The 19077-nt window shown below is 44.4% G+C and overlaps 1 protein-coding gene across 1 annotated transcript in view; it reads right to left on the bottom strand.

Annotated features, from left to right (window-relative positions):
* The window catches only part of FBXO25 (F-box protein 25), a gene marked incomplete at its 3' end in the record, with an annotated part of 48059 nt that overhangs the window by 17886 nt on the left and 11096 nt on the right, over window positions 1-19077 (bottom strand). Inside the window, exons 3-5 of the mRNA XM_079726499.1 lie at window positions 6391-6494; window positions 5413-5462; window positions 2733-2825 (exon numbers count right to left, since the gene is read on the bottom strand). Of these exons, the coding sequence (XP_079582625.1) occupies window positions 2733-2825; window positions 5413-5462; window positions 6391-6494 (247 nt within the window). The remainder of the gene's footprint in view (window positions 1-2732; window positions 2826-5412; window positions 5463-6390; window positions 6495-19077) is intronic.

Raw genomic sequence — 19077 nt, 5'->3', positions numbered from 1 at the left:
ACTGCATGCCATCCGAGATGTAAGGAAGCTCTTTCATCAGTCATTTCAAAACCACTGCGTGTACATCTACAGCTCTTCTAATATTAAGGAGTGGCCATCTGGACAACACAGCACAAGTTATGGGAAACTGTCTTGTTGAGAAGAACTGCAAGAGACCCTCACTGTCCTGGTAAGTGTGGTGTAAACATGAAAGCAGCAGAGAAGTGCCAAGTACACTGCTCCAGCCACTGAGGCCAACTACGATTCAGTGCGATTCAGGGGTACTGACCGCACGATGACGCACTAACAGACCCGCAAAGCAGTGCTTCCACCCCAGTGGCGGGTGCCGAGGGGGAGGGGATCCCACCCCCACAGACAAGGTGGCAGCAAGTGCAGGGGGACATGTCACCCAGAGGTGAGGCACGGAGCACGATCAAAAGAAAGCAAGTGGGGGCATCAGGCCTGCTGGGGAGGCAACAGGAGGAAAAGGAAGGGAGAGGAGACAGTACAGCACATGGACCCGAACACAGAGAGTCACTAGGGCCAGGGGACAGCACACCATGGCCACGGCACATGGACCCAATCACAGAGTCACTAGGGCCAGGGGACAATGCGCCATGGCCACGGCACGTGGACCCGATCACAGAGTCACTAGGGCCAGGGGACAGCACACCACGGCCACGGCACATGGACCCAATCACAGAGTCACTGACAGCTGGCTTCATTTGTCTTTGTCTTTCGGAGAAGGTAGACATAAGCAGATCAGTTTGGGAAGGTAACTGGCCTCGGAAAGGGTCTGAAGGAGCAGGAAGCAGGGGCAGGAGGAGGGTGAGAGGTGAGGATCCCTGATGGGGAGGCCCCACCTGGCGGGAGCACTCGGCCATCACGGAAGTGCCACAGAGATAGGTCAGCCGTGTGGGAGGGCCCACTGGTGCTGGTGGGCCTCGTATAGTGGCCTCAGCAGCTGCCAAAGCCACCAGCCCCGGCGGCCGTTTCTAGAGGTGATGCAGAGAAATGCCACTTCATGCGTTTGCACGTGGACACACCATGCATTTTACTTTTTAGTTATGTATTTTTTTACACATACTACAAAAGAACCAGCAGAGAAAAGTCTACGATCTGCCAGGTACTACTGTCGAGGATGAGGACAACATCTGAAGAAAGGCTCTTCAGTGAAAAAGAGATCAGCATGCGGACAAAACAAAGATCCCAAGGCTGTTCAGGCGACCAGGTTCAGTAGGACACAGAGCACAGAACGCTCAGACCTTCTCTGGTCAGCAAACCAAGGGCCTGGACCAGCAAGACGAGCAGAAAGCCCGACACCGAAACCAGGAGGCTCGGTTCTCCCTCCCGCGTCTCCGTCCTGCCCCCGAGTCTCTCTCACACCCCCACGAGTAAAATCCTTTGTGTGGATTGCGGTCCAGAGCGGCTGGTATTAGACAATAAGCATGGTCTGAACTATCAAAAAGCATGTGGGTAAACGCTTACTGTAAAACAGACCTCTCTGCTGACACACGTTTTCCTGGATACTCAAATCTTGGCATTTCTACAAAGTGGAGTCAAATCCCGGTTCGGTCACCTGGAGGGAAGAGGTAGCTGGCGGAGGCCCCCGTCTGGTGCGCAGGCACCTGGGAGAACTCGAACCCTTGGAGGGACCACGGCCTCCACACAGCCCCCACCTGGCGAGGCTGCAGGGAGCACATGGCTAGGAACCCCAGGTGCTGGTCACATGGATGCCCGGCAAACTCTGACTGGGACCAAACCAAACACTCAGGCTTAAAATCATTTAACCACCCAGTTTTCTGTCCTTCCGGTAGCACTTCCAAATGCCTAGCAGCCATTACAAGGAATATCTTTCCAGAGTCTCACAGCACCATTAAAAATCCAAAATTGGGCTTCCCTGGTGGCGCAGTGGTTGAGAGTCCGCCTGCCGATGCAGGGGACATGGGTTCGTGCCCCGGTCCGGGAAGATCCCACATGCCGCGGAGCGGCTGGGCCCGTGAGTCATGGCCGCTGAGCCTGCGCGTCCGGAGCCTGTGCTCCGCAACGGGAGAGGCCACAGCAGTGAGAGGCCCGCGTACCGCCAAAAAAAAAAAAAAAAAAATCCAAAATTAACAGCTTCGTGACCCATCACTTACTCTTTGCCTATAATAGTAAGAGGGTGAATAAATGTGTTAGGCAAATAAAAGCAGACAGTAAATGGAATATATGGCAAGATCCTTTTTTTTTTTTTTTTTTTTTTGCAGTACGTGGGCCTCTCACTGTTGTGGCCACTGCGCCACCAGGGAAGCCCAAGATCCTTTCTTTTCTGAATGTAGGCCAAGATAAAAATTTCCTCTAAAAACATGTTATTAACACAATAAGGCTTCTGTGGAGTTCCATTCGGTATAAATTTCCTCCTTTCTGTTAGCCCACTGTCCCTCTAGTAAGCAGGGATCATACTCCGTGAAAAACACAAAGTAGAAAACGCATGTGAAGCCACCAAGTAAGGATTCCCAGGATAACTTCCGCCTTCTCTTTGCATCTCCAACAGCGCGACGGGCGGGGAGCGTGCCCCTGCCCCTGCGGGAGCCTGCAGAAGCCCCAGTGCCAGCCCGGAGCCTCGCCCGACTGCCCGCCCCCAGGGGTTCTCTACCAGCGAACAAGCACAACTGTACGCAGCTGTCAAAAGCATCTTAAATATTTCACATGATAATCCTCAAAAGGCAGTCGCTCCAAAGTGTCATCAAGTGTCTCTGAAATAAAATACTCACTCTGGCCACGTAAGTGAACCTCCGGGCGTCCTGGACCGCACTGAAGAAGTCTAAGCGATTAAAAGCTTCTCCCAAAGTGCAGTAGCCGTGTCTCTGGAAAAACAGACACAAATGAAAATCTGTCAAATGAGTCATGAGTCAAAATGAGCTAACAGTTAACGTGAATTAGTCTGCGCGATTTCTTTTTTAATTTTGGCAAAGGATATTCGTTCTTATTATGATCTATTCGATATTTAGCTGAAAATAGTGTAAAATTAAAACAATGCTAAATTTAAGTCATTTATGTATAATCAAGACACTATGCATTGACATTTCTACACCACTTAATGACAAGGATAAATATTGATTAAATATTTGTCAATTTCCTTTCTTGGCATGCATTTGGGGGAGGACAAAATTAAGCCTAAAATCATAAAATAACTGGATGTATTCTAGGCTGTGCAACTACTAATACATAAATCATGCTTGGCCACTATGAAGAAGCATCTGCTATAAACTACACGTTGGAATTCGATTCCTCTGCGGGGAGTCCTGTGTGCCTTCAGGCCTGGACGTACGCCCAGCCGCTCAGGATCAAGGCCAAGAGGCACCTGAGTGGGGTGGGGTTCTGAATACCAGTGTGTGGGTGCAAAGGGCTAGAGGTGACGGGACGTGACTGTGGGCAGTGACATGCCCTATATTCCGTACTGGTTTGTACAGATCTCTACCCTAGGTTTCAGAAGACATTTTAAACTCCATCTTCTGTATTGGAATACTTAGAACATAAAGAGATCTTCAATGCAGAGTTGTGGGTACAGATAAAGTGGGGAATAATCACAGAAGACATGAGGTGACAAACACGCCTCACATTTCAAACAGAGGACAGGAGCGGGGCCAGAGGGGGAGCTGGAGGGGAAATCCTTAGTCTCTGACGGAAGACGCACCGTGAGGGCTGATTTGGTTTTACACCCAAATCCCAACAACACTCTCAATGTGTGCACAAGCCAACAAGATACACTTATTTAAAACATTCATTATGTATTTTTACTGAATATCCACTAAGTACAAAATATTTTCCTGGGAGCTGTGGAGGAAGCCAAGATTAACTGGATATCGATCATAACCTGAAATCAATCACAGCCGGTAACTATTCTCTTTCTCAGTGAACAGAATTCCAAACACTGGTGTTCCTTCCAGGCAGCCACCCATCTCACAACAGCCTCTTCTTTGGGGGGAAGTAAAATCACACGTTTGAAGCACACAAGCAGCAAACACCTGGCGGGCCCCAGGTGAGAAGACCAAAGGCATGATTGATGCGGAGAGAGATGGGACCAGCTCCGAGTCCTGGTCCCTTCCTGTGCCTGCCTGTGCCGGTTCCCAGGACCCATGCAACACCCCGCAGACTCACAGCAAGTTCCCCCTCTGCTGTGTGTGCAGCCGAACCTGGACCTCTGTCCTGTAATCAGTGTGGTGACACCCAGCAAATGAAATGTCTAACAGTCTTTCTTTTTTTTTTTTTTAATAAATTTATTTATTTTATTTATTTTTGGCTGCATTGGGTCTTCATTGCTGCGCGCGGGCTCTCTCTAGTTGCGGCGAGCAGGGGCTACTCTTTGTTGCAGTGCAAGGGCTTCTCATTGCAATGGCTTCTCTTGATGCAGAGCACAGGCTCTAGGCGCACAGGCTTCAGTAGTTGTGGCACGCAGGCTCAGTAGTTGTGGCTCGTGGTCTAGAGTACAGGCTCAGTAGTTGTGGTGCACGGGCTTAGTTGCTCCGCGGCACGTGGGATCTTCCCGGATCAGGGCTAGAACCCGTGTCCCTTGCATTGGCAGGTGGATTCTTAACCACTGTGCCACCAGGGAAGTCCAAATGTCTAACAGTCTTTCATAAGCTCAAACTAGGTCAGATTCGCCACACGCCTCCCAATGGTGTACTGGAGTGTATATTACGGGTTAGGGTGGTTTCATACCCATTTAACAATGTTAACCATCGCCAAATAGGTTGGATAAATTTTCTATCTCAGAATCTAATCCTTAAGCTTCTAGGAAGCTGGACTGGTTTCAGAACACCCACTATTAACACTTCTGGAACCCCTAACTTATGCTAACATAATACATGCTAAACAACTGCTCCCTGAATATTTCCCCCCATTGTTGCAAAATAAGGCAAATGCAGAGTTTCCCAGACAACAGATGGAGGCAAGCTTCTCCAGATACCAAGAGAAAAAGGAAACATGCAGAGTTGAGGTGAACAGACCTTCTGCAAAAGAAAGGCGGGCAGGGCTCGAACTGCTCTTTGCAGATTCCAGCTTAACTACCAACATCACCTTAGCTACTACTCTACAAGATAAATGAAGGGTTTACAAACTGCTCTCACCAACCCAAAACACAGTAGAGCCAAGACACAGCCCTACTAGTACCAGAGGCTCACTACCAACAGCTTTTGGGGAGGGCAGGGGAGGAAATATCCAAGTACCTGGGGGTCCATACTTCTTCTGAAACAACTCTCTGCTGATTCAGATTCGTACGGGGCATTGACATACACCACACACACGAAACACTGTCTCAAGACCCTCTTACGCTTTCACCTCTTAGAATGTGGACACAGGTCTGATATTGCAAAAGAAACAATTTAATGTGACATCACATATTCAACAGTAACAATACAAAATATATACTCTTATTTATAACAGAATACTTACTTCTCTTGTGCTTTCTTTATGGACATAGATCCATTTTTCACGATAAAAACCTAGAATAAAAATTAACTTTGTTTTTAAAAGCTGGTGAATCATTACAAAATGAAGATTTTAAGGAACTTCAACAGTGGCACATGCTAACAAAATTATCTGACATCATATAGATAAGAGATGCTTTGACTTGGCTAAATGCAACCAGAATTGCTTCGTTTCCTAATATCAGTTTAAGAGGTACTGAAACATCTTTACATGAAAGATGATTTATGACAGTACCACGTCTAGGTAACCTGGAAGAAAATAGTGTCACCAAGTGACTGCAGTCATATCCAAACATAAATGGTTATAAAAGTGCATTTGGTATACACCCTAATAAAAGTTCTCTTCCTCTTTCCTTGCCCCATATGGTGTTCCATTTAAATACACTTTCCAAGTCACTCATATTCCAAAGCTCCAAGGATCATGACTACTTTGTCCATGGGGGCCTCCAGAGGGCGCACGACTGAATTCACCAACAGGGTCTCAGGGACTCAAGTCTGGGCATCTGCACAGGGGCCCTTTCAGAGCCTCCCCATCCCCGTCCTGCCTGCATGGCTCCAGCTCTGACCATGTCTACCTTCTGCTCCGAACCAGCAGCGTCTCCTGCACCAAAGCCCAATGTCAAGGTCCCTAAGGTTTGGCCTCACTGCTTGGGAGGGAATGGACCTGAATTGAGGACTGCTATTCAACATTCAGACATAGAGGCTGTTTTGTAGGTTTTCCTGTCTTTGGTTTCATTGTAGCAAATCTTACTAATGACTTACTCAACTAAATGGTTGAGCTGCAAATATCTGACCACTAAGTCAGTGGGCAACTCTGGATACAGTGCTGCTACTTATATAACTGTATCAGCATTTACCGTCGTAAGACAGCACTGTCAATGCAATTCAATTTATCAACATATTCAACAAGTAAATATGAAATTATTAATGAAAATGATCTTACACTGAGTATTTTTGTCATTTCTAAAATGGTCCTTTTTCCTTTTTTTGGATGCATATTCATGCTCTTCATTATTGAATATTTCTTCATCTTCACTATTTAAGATACTGAAATAAAGATACATTTTATTAAAATATTTTTACAGGGGTTTCTTCATCTGGATTTTCTTTTGTTAAAAAGAAAAAAGAAATATTTGGTTTGCAATTCAGGAGCCCAAAATAAAAATCATGTTAAATTCTGAAAGCAATCCTTAATTTTCAAAGCAACAAATCACAGGTTTGAAATTACAAGGCTAATGTCTACGTTTTTTGCTTGTTTTGAGAAACCTGAGATTTCTCCTGGTTCTTATCAGAATGCTGTATCAGGAAGTGATGCACAAGTTTTAGAATCGCCTAAGGATTTTCAAATGCTCAACCAAGGGAGTTTCAGACTTTAAAACTTATAGTTTTATAGTTTATACTCTGGAAAAAAGTTAATGTGACAACATGATACCTAATACTAATGATTTGCTATATCCCTGACCCAGTGCTGAGTAAACTCAACATTTCTCTTTGTCCCCATACTTCCAAAGACTTAACTGGAACTACTGTATTTCCTTACTAAGCATCAACCAAATAATGCTACCTGTTAAGGTGTTTAACTGAAGCCAGATGAAGTAAAACATTTCTTTTCTCCACTTAAATACATCTAATTAAAAGGTTTCCCATTTTTTTCTTTTTTTTTTCTTTTGGATGAAATAAGAAAATAAAATCATAAGGTGATAACTAAACAACTTGAATACACTTTCTTTTTTAAAAAAATTTCTTCCTCGTAGTAAAAAATAAATAAATAAGACTATGCAAAAAGCAGTCCACCCCCTCAAAACTAAAGATGCACACAATTTTTATGTTCAGCACACTGACAGCTGGATTATTTTCAGTCTGACAGCAAGTAGGGGCTCTGTGGAGATGAGCTGGCTAGCGGAGGGCCAGGGACTGACACTCAAAGCCGAGGGAGTAACCCTGCTGGCTGCCTCATCGCCACTCTTTGACAAGAGAATTGTACACAAGCTCCTTCCTCTAACCTGTATTCACTTTTAATCAAAGCAGCTGATTTTCCCAAATGAATCCATTTATCACCATCAGAATAGACTTAAAGAACACTGGCAATAGTTGTAAATCATGAAGACAAGCAAAAGTGCATTTAGAAAAAACAAACAACATTCAGTGGCAGGTGTTAAATAACACCAGTTCACAGAAATGGGTTGATCCCGGCTGTATTTCACATTGGTCTGTTGTCATTGATTCAAATACTGAAGGTAGAAGATTTCAAATGTGAACAGCTTTTCCAACTACAATCACAAAGGCATCAAGGGAAAGCAGAAGTACAGTGCTCTCCAGAAACAGCATCACAGAAAGGAAACCAGGCACCAGGAGAGGCGGGAGCCGCCCGTTACCTCCTGGGAGAGGGAGCCGGGCCCGGCTAGGCGCAGGCAAGCGAGGGGCACTGGGCAAGCGCCCACGTGTGCTCTGCCCTGACTCTGCCCTGGGAGGGCTGGGCCCTCTGAAGGGAGGCAACAGGCCCAGGGGACAGACGTACAGGAAGGAAGCACAGACATCTATACATTTCAACCGTGTTGACTTACGAAGGCGACACTCTCAGCTCTCCACGCCCACCGCTCAGCACTCCGTCACCCTCTCTCTCGGGAATGTTTTTCTGATAAACCCACCAAAGGTGCATGGCTTCCCCACACCCCACGTCCATTTCCAACCAAGACAAGGATGCATGTGGAGAAGAACCATCAAAAACATCTCCTGACATACAGGTAAACAGCAAGGACCTACTGTATAGCACAGGGAACTGTATTCACTATCTTGTAATAACATACAGTGGAAAATAATTAGAAAAAGAATAGATATGTACGTATATATGTGTAACTGAATCACTCTGCTGTACACCTGAAACTAACACAATATTGTAAATCAACTATACTTCAATTAAAAAAAAAAATCTCCTGACAGAAATAACCAAGGGCCGAGGAAAGAAGTCTCCTAACTCACTCCTTGAAGTCAGCCTGCAGCTTTTAACATTGTCCAAGTGTGACCTGACCTTTTCCCACCTTATGATCCTCACCCTAGTGATGACCCATTAGACAACAGGTGACATTTTCCTCAAGAGTCACATAACATGGTCTTAAGCTTCATCCCTAGACCTTTCTTGGGTCAGCACAGCCTTGAATGCAATACTCTGTGATGGGCTATCACCTTCCAATCATTTCCACCCAATTCTAGGAAATAAGACAAGGGAGGGTAAACCTCCGGTTTTGAAAATGGTTAATCGGCAGTTCGTAACTGTAATGTTGTAAGACAAGTCACAAAAGTTTTGTAATTAGTAAGAAAAATTACCAACATTTGTGAATGATTTACATTTTAATATTTATAAAGGTAATTTGTGCTAAAAACAAAAACAAAAAAACAACCAAGTATAAAATGAAAAGTCTCCCTTGCCAATCTCACGCCTGAGAATTGGGTAAATTTTCATTATTTCTATCTTCACTTGTTCTGGTTGCTAATTTTATAATTCAAAACAAAACAAAACAAAAAACCCAGGCACATACCTCTGTTTTGAGTTGCCTGTCAGAGACAAGGAATTAACCTCATTACTACCCTCCTCTCCATTCTGGTTGGCAATTCATCATTCAACGATCATCGACTCATAACCCAGCTTACCTCATCTCTCTCTCCACCCATTTCTTGGCCGGGGACCCACTTCAATTATTTTGACATAAATCCCAGACAGGCTATCATTTCAGGTGTAAACGTCTCAGGATGATACTTAGTCCTGCTGTGAGTTGTGTAATTAGTGTTTCTTCATGGATGAGTTCTTCGGGGCATTCCCATCAGCATCCGATGTCTCTTAAAGGTGCCCAGAAGGCAGGGATTCCTGCTGGACTACCCCCTGGCTGGGGGATGGGCAGGCACTGCTGCCTGGGTGCCCCTGCCTGGCCCTCAGTGAGAGATGGGGAATAGGTGGGCTGTGCTGTTGGCCCGTGTGTATATCAGGTCTGGAACTGCGGGCACCCCGGCCACCTATGGTGCTGCCCTGACCACATCACTGCTCAGTGCTGGCGTCAGATACCTCCACGGCCTGGGGGAGGGAGGGATGCCCAGCATGTGTTCTGTTGGTGCTCCTACTGCATTTCTCAAGTAAATACCCCGAGGCTGTCCCTGGGAGGAGCCCCCTGCTGCAGCCACCTCCTTGGCGATACCACCCCACACTCTCCCCACCGGGAAGCCCTTCAGCTACAGACCATGCAAGTGTGTCTCACAGACTCCTTACCCTTTCGGGTGCACCAAGACACTGAGAGTTGTGCCCCCCATTTTTTCTCAAGTACAATATATATTTACAGTATTTAAGATAATATATATCCTTTTTATCATTTCTAGGATTTTTCATAGGAGGGGAAACTGCAGCATCCATCCCCACCCAATTGCTTGAAATCAGAATCTTAAAAACTGTACTAAACCAGAAATATTTATTACTGCCTTGGGTTAAATAGTGGCCCCTCAAATATGTCTAAGTCCTAACCCCTGCAACTTGTGAATATGAGGGTCTTTGTAGACATAATTACATGAAGGATCTCAAGACAAAATCATCCTGGATTAACCAGATGGGCCCTAAACCTTATATGGGGAGAGGCCACACAGGACAGACTCGGGGGGATGGCGGGTGACAGCAGCCAAGGGACAACAGCCGAGTGACAGCAGAGGCAGAGACTGGAGCTGAAGGACGGCGAGCATTGTTGGCAACCCCAGAAGCTAGAAATTCTCCCAAAGAGCCTCCAGAAGGGACCACCCCTGCTGACACCTGCATTTCGGACTTCTGGCCTCCACACTGCAAGGAAAAAATTTCTGTTGTCTTATACCACTGTGTTTTCGGTATGGCAACCCTAGAAAACTAATACAATTCTCTATCTTCTTAAATTACCTCAGTTGGTATTGCTCTTGAAAGCACATAAGGGCTATCAATTCTACCATACAAATAGAGGAGACTCTGGGAAAAAAAACTCAGCGAAATGAAATATTTAACATACTAAAGTAAACATGACAAACAAAATGTGATCATTTTACTAAAAAACAAAACAGAGGAACCCCTCAGACACAGTCACCAGTAACTGACTGCCAAGCTGACTTCCACGGGCGTTTCTCTCAGTGAAAGAAACTTCTCTCCCAGCAGGGCCACAGTCTCTGCTCTAACATTCCCGGGTTACTGTTCTCAGTTGTATGCCAGTCACCTATTAAACTTAGCTTTTTATCCTCACATTACCCACAAAGGGTCAGAGTTATATTACTTTCTCCTGCTGGCCAAATGTTCATGTTTGTTTTCCTGATATAAAGTCACTTTTGCATCAGTGTATTATTAGCCTCTTTTGCAAAAAATATATTTAAAAAAAAGGTCCAATTTTTTTAAGGTAAAAAAAATGCAAAACCTGTTTGGTTTTAGCATTAGCATTTCTGACCTAAACATCTCATGTGACATGCTTAAGGAATCTGATGCAGACATGATGCATGAAGGGAGCAGCAGGCAGATGGCAGGATGGGATACTGAAGACCAAGGTGGACAGCAGCCTAGGCAGCCCCACGGCTCTGCCAGCGGGAGAAGCAGGGGACACCCTCCATGCAACTCGGCGAGCGGAACACCATCTTTCAGAGGTTCCAGAGGGAGCTCTCTTGGAGAAGGGCCGTGTAAGAAGTCCAACCACAGCAGCTGCAGACTCCATGAGAGAGAGCCGGGAGGGCACGAGGGCACAGCGGCCACACTCTGCATTCCACCGACGCCCCGCAGGCGTGCTCTGACGGCTTGCCTCCAACCTGCTGCCTCGCCTGACCGAGACCCACCGAGCACCGCATGACGGTCACACTCCCGCTTACTCTAAGAGTGCATGTCCATAACATGACACAAAGACTTGACAGCTGTTCTGTAGGAGGAATCACAGGCCAGGAATGGAATGGGTTCAGGTGACATACTTAACATACTCAAGTGAGTCAAGGATTTATCATTTAGATAAACCCAGTCTTCAAGGTAAAGGTCACAACAAACGTTATGAATGTGCATGAACAGAGAAGTACTGCAACCAGGAAATGAGTGGAGAATCCATTACAGAATGAGCTCGGGAAGCCACCAGGACTAGAGGGGCAGAGGCAAGAAGGCTGGTGTTCAACAAGTGACATGTATGTCCTTGTAGAATTCCATGTTTCTACACGTACACGAAGGGTCCGTGATGACAGAAAAGACACAGCAAGTGATGGCTGTAAGACACATAGCAGAGAACAATGACTAGCAAGGTAGGGGAGGGCAGGGGAGACAGGTCAGCAGCTGACTGCAATATTACACACTGCACGGAGCCAGCAGTCAGTGTTCAAAAAGAAGAAACCAAGGATCCTACACAAAGGTATGAGCACAAAGGTGAAAATGAGAGGTAAAAAACTTCCTAAATATCAAAAGAGTAAAAGCAAATAAAACAAAACACAAGGGGCCAGACTCTCTGCTGTGTCTGTGAGAGAGGTGAACATAAATAAAGACAGACAGATACAGATGCAGACGTGTACTGTACATCCAAAACACTAATTTCAGGGAACTGCGGCCAAACAGAGCAGTAAGTGTGAAGGGGCTTGGCTCACTTTTAAAGGAAAAGTGTTTGGGGTTGGCTCACAAAGCAAGACAAACACCATACCGAATACCCACACGTATAACAGGATGGGGAAGTACACATCAGAATTTACAGGACCCAAGAAAGACAACTGTGACAGGAAACTTTATAGCATTAAATACATATATCGATAAAAAGGTAAATAATATAAACATACAACTTGAAAGCTAGAAAAAGAGTAAGTGAACAAAAAGACAGAACTGTTAAAGATAAAAACAGGTGGGGCCTTCCCTGGTGGTCCAGTGTCTAAGACTCCACGCTCCCAGTGCAGGGGGCCCGGGTTCGATCCCTGCTCATGGAACTAGATCCCACATGCCGTAACTAAAAGATCCTGTGTGCTGCAACTAAGACCCACCGCAGCAAAATAAATTAAAAAAAAAAAAAGATAAAACAGGTATTAATAAATAGTAAAAGAGTAGAACTGAAAAATAAGCCCCAAAGCTGGTTCACTGGACAAAACAAACCAGCAGGATAAACCACTAGATACCTTAGCAGAAAAAATAGACAAAGTACACTATATAAAATTAATGGCAAGAAGAAAATCACAAGCACAGACAGGAAATTTTAAAAATCGTAAAAGGCTACTTTGTAAAACTCTTTGTAAATAAATGGGAAGAAATGAAACAAGTTTTTTAAAAATATAAATTTAACCAATAAAAAAATATCAGATTTTTCCCTTAGAGCTAGTTAAATACAAAGGTCATTTAAGAATAAAGCGAGGGGGCTTCCCTGGTGGCACAGTGGTTGAGAGTCCGCCTGCCGATGCAGGGGACACGGGTTCGTGCCCCGGTCCGGGAAGATCCCACATGCCGCCGAGCGGCTGGGCCCGTGAGCCATGGCCGCTGAGCCTGCGCGTCCGGAGCCTGTGCTCCACAACGGGAGAGGCCACAACAGTGAGAGGCCCGTGTACCGCAAAAAAAAAAAAAAAAAAAAAAAAGAATAAAGCGAGGAAGAATTAGGAGACGATTCAGAACAAGAACAGCAGTGGGAGAAGTCTAGTCCTACCTGATACTAAAACAAATTATAAAGCCTCACGAAAACTGCCTCTGGTCCAGTTCAAGATGGTGACAAAGGAGGACCCCAAACTCACCTCCTCACAGACACACGGAATTGACAGCTACATATGGAACAATTTTCCCTGGGGAAAAACCCCAAACCAGCAGAGCACCCCTACACATCAGCTGAACAAGAAAACAACACATTTAAGTGGGTAGGAGAAGCCCTGACACATCTCACCACAAACCTCAGCCCCAAGGGGCTGCCCAGAGTCGGGAGGGAACTCCCAGGCTGGAGCTTCTCTCTGAGGAGTGAGGGACGTGAACCCACATCAGCACCCCAACTTTTAAGACCCGCACCTGAGAGACAAGCCCCCAGACATCCAGAGAGAGCTCCCCACCAGCTGCCTCCAGAACACAGTACAGAGACCTCAGCCCAAAACGCACCAGCCTCCCTGTGAAAGAGGCCTGTCAGTTTACCTTCAGCTATGGCCGGAGGGGCAGGGTGCTAATGAAATACTCATCTGGGGGCTGACTGCAACCCTCTCTAGAGACAGGAGCCTGGCAGGCACCTCATTCATACTCTCTCCCTGCCCCACTGCGGGTCATCAGCATCTCTGAGCGAGGAGCAATGCACACACCTGGTACGCGGACTGTCATGGCTGCTGCCCAGAGAACCCAACCCTGGATAGCCTGGCTCTGGTGGCCAGTGGTACTGTGTTCATGGGTTCAACAGGACAGTAGCAGAGAAGGAAACCATTCTTAACTGGCTACCCCAGGGCTCAACTCAGAGGAAACCGACAGAAAAGCCCACCTCCCAGTCTTCCCTGAGAGGTATACGTGCATAAGCTGCTGCCTCAGGGTCTGGCTTCCAATCAGCTTGAATCTAGGTAACAACTGATATGGTCCCCTTTGTGACACTGACAGGTCTTGGCACACCCTCAACTACTGAGAGAGACTAAAAATAAAGTAGGCTGATTGGACAATCACAGAGGTTTGAGAGACAACCAAGAGCTGGGGCAGGGTTGAACAGAAAGGTTCATCTCCTACCCCAGGCCACTCCTTCGAGACTGGAGGAGGTGGCTGTTTATCTAATGCACAGAAACCAACCCAGAGAGTCAAGGAAAATGAAGAAACAGAGGATTAAGTTCCAAATGAAAGAACGAGATAAAACCTCAGGGAAGAAACCTTAATAAAATGGAAATAAGTAATGTACCTGATGAAGGGTTCAAAATAATGGTCATGAAGATGCTCACTGAGCTCTGGAGAAGGATAAATGATGAACAAAGTAAGAATTTCAACAAAGAGATAGAAAATATAAGAGTACCTAATAGATGTCACAAAGCAGAAGAATACAACAACTGAACTGAAAAATACAACAGAGGGGTTTCAAAGCAGACTAAATGAAGCAGAAGAAAAAAATCAGTGACTCAAAGACAGGGAGTGGAACTCACCCAATCAGAGCAGCCAAAAGAAAAAAGAATGAAAAGGAGTGAAGATACCTTAAGGCATTATGGGACAACATCAAGCAGACCAACATTCACATTATAGGGGTCCCAGAAGAGAAGAGAGAGAGAAAGAGGCAGAAAACTTACTTGAAGCAATAATGGCTGAAAACTTCCCTAACCTGGAGAAAGAAACACACATTCAGATCCAGGAAGCTCAGAGAGTTCCATATAAGATGAACCCAAAGAAAGCCACACCAAGATACAGTATAATTAAAGTTTCAAAAGTTAAAAACAAGAGAAGAATCTTAACAGCAGCAAGAGAAAAACAACTCCTTACATACAAGGGAATCTCCATAAGAATATCAGCAGATTTTTCAGCAGCAACTCTGTAGGCCAGAAGGGAGTGGAACAATATATTCAAAGTGCTGAAAAAAAAAAACAAAACTGCCAACCAAGAATACTCTACTCAGTAAGTTGTCCTTCAGAATTGAGAAGAAATAAAGAATTTTCCAGAGAAGCAAAAGTTAAAGGAGTTCATCAAGACTAGAACAGCCCTACAAGAAATATTAAAGGGATGCCTTTAAGCCGAAATGAAAGGGTGCTAAATACAAAGAGGGAAACATGAAAGTATAAATCTCACTTGTAAAGGTAAATATGTAGTAAAATTAAGAATAATCTATGTAAAGGCAGTTGGTTAATCACTCATAAAGACAGTGTGCAGGTTAAAAACAAAAATACTAGTAGTAAGAATAACTATAACTACAATAATTTGTTAATGGATACACAACATAAAAAGATGTAAATCGACACCAAAAATATAAAACGTGGAGGGAGAGTAAATATGTAGCTTTAGAATGCATTCAAAACATAAGATGTTATCAACTTAAAACAGACTATTACAAATACAAGCTGTTTTATGTAAGGTTTGTGGTAACCACGAAGCAAAAATCTATAGTAGATACACAAAAGATAAAGAGACAGGGAACTAAGCATACCACTAAAGAAAGCCATCAAACCACAAAGGAAGTAAGCAAGAGAAGAGGAAAGGAACAATTACAAAACAGCCAGAAATTAACAGAATGGTAGTAAGTACATACCAATCAATAATTACATTAAATGCAAATGGACTGAATTCTCCAATTGAAAGACACAGAGTGGCTGCATGGATTAAAAAAACAATACCAATTTTTATGCTGCCTACAAGACACTCACTTCAGGTGCAAAGACACACTAAGACTGAAAGTGAAGGAATGGAAAAAGATAGTCCAGGCAAATGAAAACCAAAAGAAAGCTGGGGTAGCTAAACTTACATCAGAAATGGACAAAATAGACTTTAAGACAAAGACTGTAATAAGAGACAAAGGAGGTCATTATATAATGATAAGCAGATCAACCCAACAAGAGGATATAACATTTGTAAACACAGGAGCACCTAAATAAATAAAGCAAATATTAACAGACCTAAAAGGAGAAATAGACAGCAATACAACAATAGGAGGCGACTTAAATGACATATTAGACCACATGGACTTAACAGACATATACAGAACATTCCATCCAAAAACAAGAGAATACACAGTCTTCTCAAGAGCACAGGAAACATTTTCCAGGATGGATCATATTATAAGGCCACAAAACAAGTCTCAATAAATTAGAAAAAGACTGAAATCATATCAAGCACATTTCTGACCTTGATGATATGAAACAAGAAAGCAATTATAAGACAAAGACTGGAAAATGCACAAATATGTGTAGATTAAACACATGCTAATGAACCAATGGGCCAAAGAAGAATTCAAAGGAGAAACCAAAAAAATACCTTGAGACAAATGAAAATGGAAATACAACATACCAAAACTTAGGGTATACAGCAAAAGCAATTCTCAGAGGAAAGTTCATAGTGTTAAGTGCCTACACCAAGAAACAAGAGAAATCTTAAATAATGTAACTTTATATTTCAAGGAACTAGAAAAGAAGAACAAAGCCTAAAAACAATGGAACAAATAGTAGGAAGACAATGGAAAAGATCAATAAAACTAAGAGCTGGTTCTTTGAAAAGATTGTAGAAAAACAATGGAAAAGATCAATGAAACTAAGAGCTGGTTCTCTGAAAAGATAACCAAAATTGACAAACATTTAGCAAGACACAGGAAGGAAAAAAGAGAGAGGACTCAGAGCCAGAAATGAAAGAGGAGACATCACAGCTCATACCACTGAAATAAAGGATCTTAAGAGACTACTATGGACAATTATATGCCAACATACTGGACAACCCTGAAGAAATGGTTAAGCTCCCAGAAACTCACAACCTACCAAGACTAAATAATGAGGAAAGAGAAAATCTGAACAGACTGATTAAGAGTAAGGAGACTGAATCAGTAACCAAAAACCTCCCAACAAACAAAAGTCCAGGACCAGAGAGCTTCACTAGTGAATTCTAACAAACATTTAAAGAAGAATTAATACCAATCCTTTTCAAAGTCTTCCAAAAAAATCAAAGAGGAGGGAACACTTCCCAAAGTCATTTTGTGAGGCCAGCATTACCCTAATATCAAAACCACACAATCAAACCACAAGAAAATTACAGGCCAATATCAATGATGAACACAGATGCAAAAATCCTCAACAAAACACTAGCCAACTGAATTCAACAATACATTAAAAGGGTCATATACCATAATCAAGTGAGATTTATTCTAGGGATGCAAGGACGGTTCAACATCTGCAAATTAACCAATGTAATACACATTAACAAAATGAAGTAAAAAAAAATCATATGATCACTCAATAGAAGCAAAAAAAAAAGCATCTGTCAAAATTCAACATCTATTTACGATAAAACTCTCAATACACAGGGTATAGAGGGAACGTACCTTACCATAATAAACGCCATATATGAGAAGCCCACAGCTATCATCATACTCAATGGTGAAAAGCTGAAAGGGGGAGTTCCGTTTGCTCCACATCTGCATCACCATTTATTGTCAGCCTTTTTAATTTCAGCTATTCTGGTGGGTGGATAGTTCTACCTCACTGCAGCTTTTTTAAAAGGCTTTATTTTTTAGAGAAGTTTTAGGTTTACAACAAAACCAAGACGAAGGTGCACATCACTGGGGTTTTAATTTAGTTTCCCTGATCACTAAAGATTTGAACTTTTATCTTACTGGCCATTTGCATGTTTGTCCAAGTCATTCTCCCAGCTGCTAACTGAGTTGCTTGTCTCTACTAAGTTGCCGAAATCCTGGAAGAAAAGCCTGTCAGTATAACAGCTGGGTTCAATCAGGACGCAGAAGCCACATCACTTATTTTAACAGAGAAACTTAAAATGAAAATGTACAAAACATTGTTAACTAGGTAACCTAAAAGCCGAAAAGAACACTGAAGCATTCCAGAGGTAGTGACTGCAAACAGCCGTCACCACACTGCACTGGGAGAGCGAAGTGCACAGGCTGGAACCAGCAGGAGGAAGCACTGTTGGCTGGTGCTGGAGTCTGAGCTCAGATGAGAAGCCCCGAGGGCCTGGGGTCCACCTGCGGGGTGGGGTGGGGGCACCAGCATCTGGTGTTGAAGGGACACGATGAGCCAGGTCTGCAAATGTCAGAAAAGCTCGGAGGGAGAGTCCAGTGCTGCCGACCTGGGGGGACAGGTACAGAAAGGCCCCGGCAGCAGCTGCCCCAGTCCCACCCCACAGGCCCCGTGGCACCCTCCCCAGGCAGGGCCTAGCAGGGCCCACCGGCTGCAGCGTCATAGGGAGGTGTGAGCAGGTAGAACGGAGCCTAGAAAACAGCTTAGTGACAGCTTACAAAACACGATACTTTCTCCCAGTCACTGGCTTGCCTGTTGATGTTCTCAATGGTGACTTTTTAAAGCAACTTTCAAAGATCGGTTTAGACTTCAAGAAGAGCTGCAGCAACAGTACGAAGTCCCCTCCCCCAGCTTCCCCACCATGCCACATGAATGCAGGACGGCGACCAAAGCCAGGAGTGGATGCTGGCGCGGCACCGCGGACTCGCCCACAGACCTGCGTCTCGCCAGCCTCCCGCTGGTGCCCTTCGCGTTCCAGGACCCCATCCGGACCTATGCGATCCGGGTACACGCTGCCCCTGTGTCTTGCTCCTGGTCATGTCACCTGGACCACTCGGTTAAGGTGGGATCTGCCAGGGTTCTCAACTGCAAAGCTACTGTTTCCCCTTTGTGAATTCACAGATATTTTGGAGGACGCTTTGCAAATATTGTTTTTCCTTAACATCTCACCCACGAATCTCAGCACCTATCAGTGGACTCTGCCTGCGGCCATCATTACTGCGGTGTCCTAATGGTGACACTCTACGTCCCTATCCCTTCCACATTCACTGACTGGAATTATTCTGTCAGGAAGAGCTGACCCTTCTTCCCCACGTATTCATGTGTTATATCCCCATAAACTCAGGGGTATTTATCTTCTCCTTTGAGTTATAATCCAATACCACCATTATCTGCTTTTTGCTCAAATGGCTCCAGCTTTAGCCACTGGACTGCTTTCAGGTTGGCCTCTGCCCTTTTGACATCTGACATATTC

This window comes from Hyperoodon ampullatus (genome assembly GCF_949752795.1).
Source record: "Hyperoodon ampullatus genome assembly, chromosome: 20".
In the NCBI taxonomy this organism is placed as follows: domain Eukaryota; kingdom Metazoa; phylum Chordata; class Mammalia; order Artiodactyla; family Ziphiidae; genus Hyperoodon; species Hyperoodon ampullatus.
Note: the sequence above shows the minus strand (reverse complement) of the source record. Positions and strands in the feature narration are given on the sequence as shown.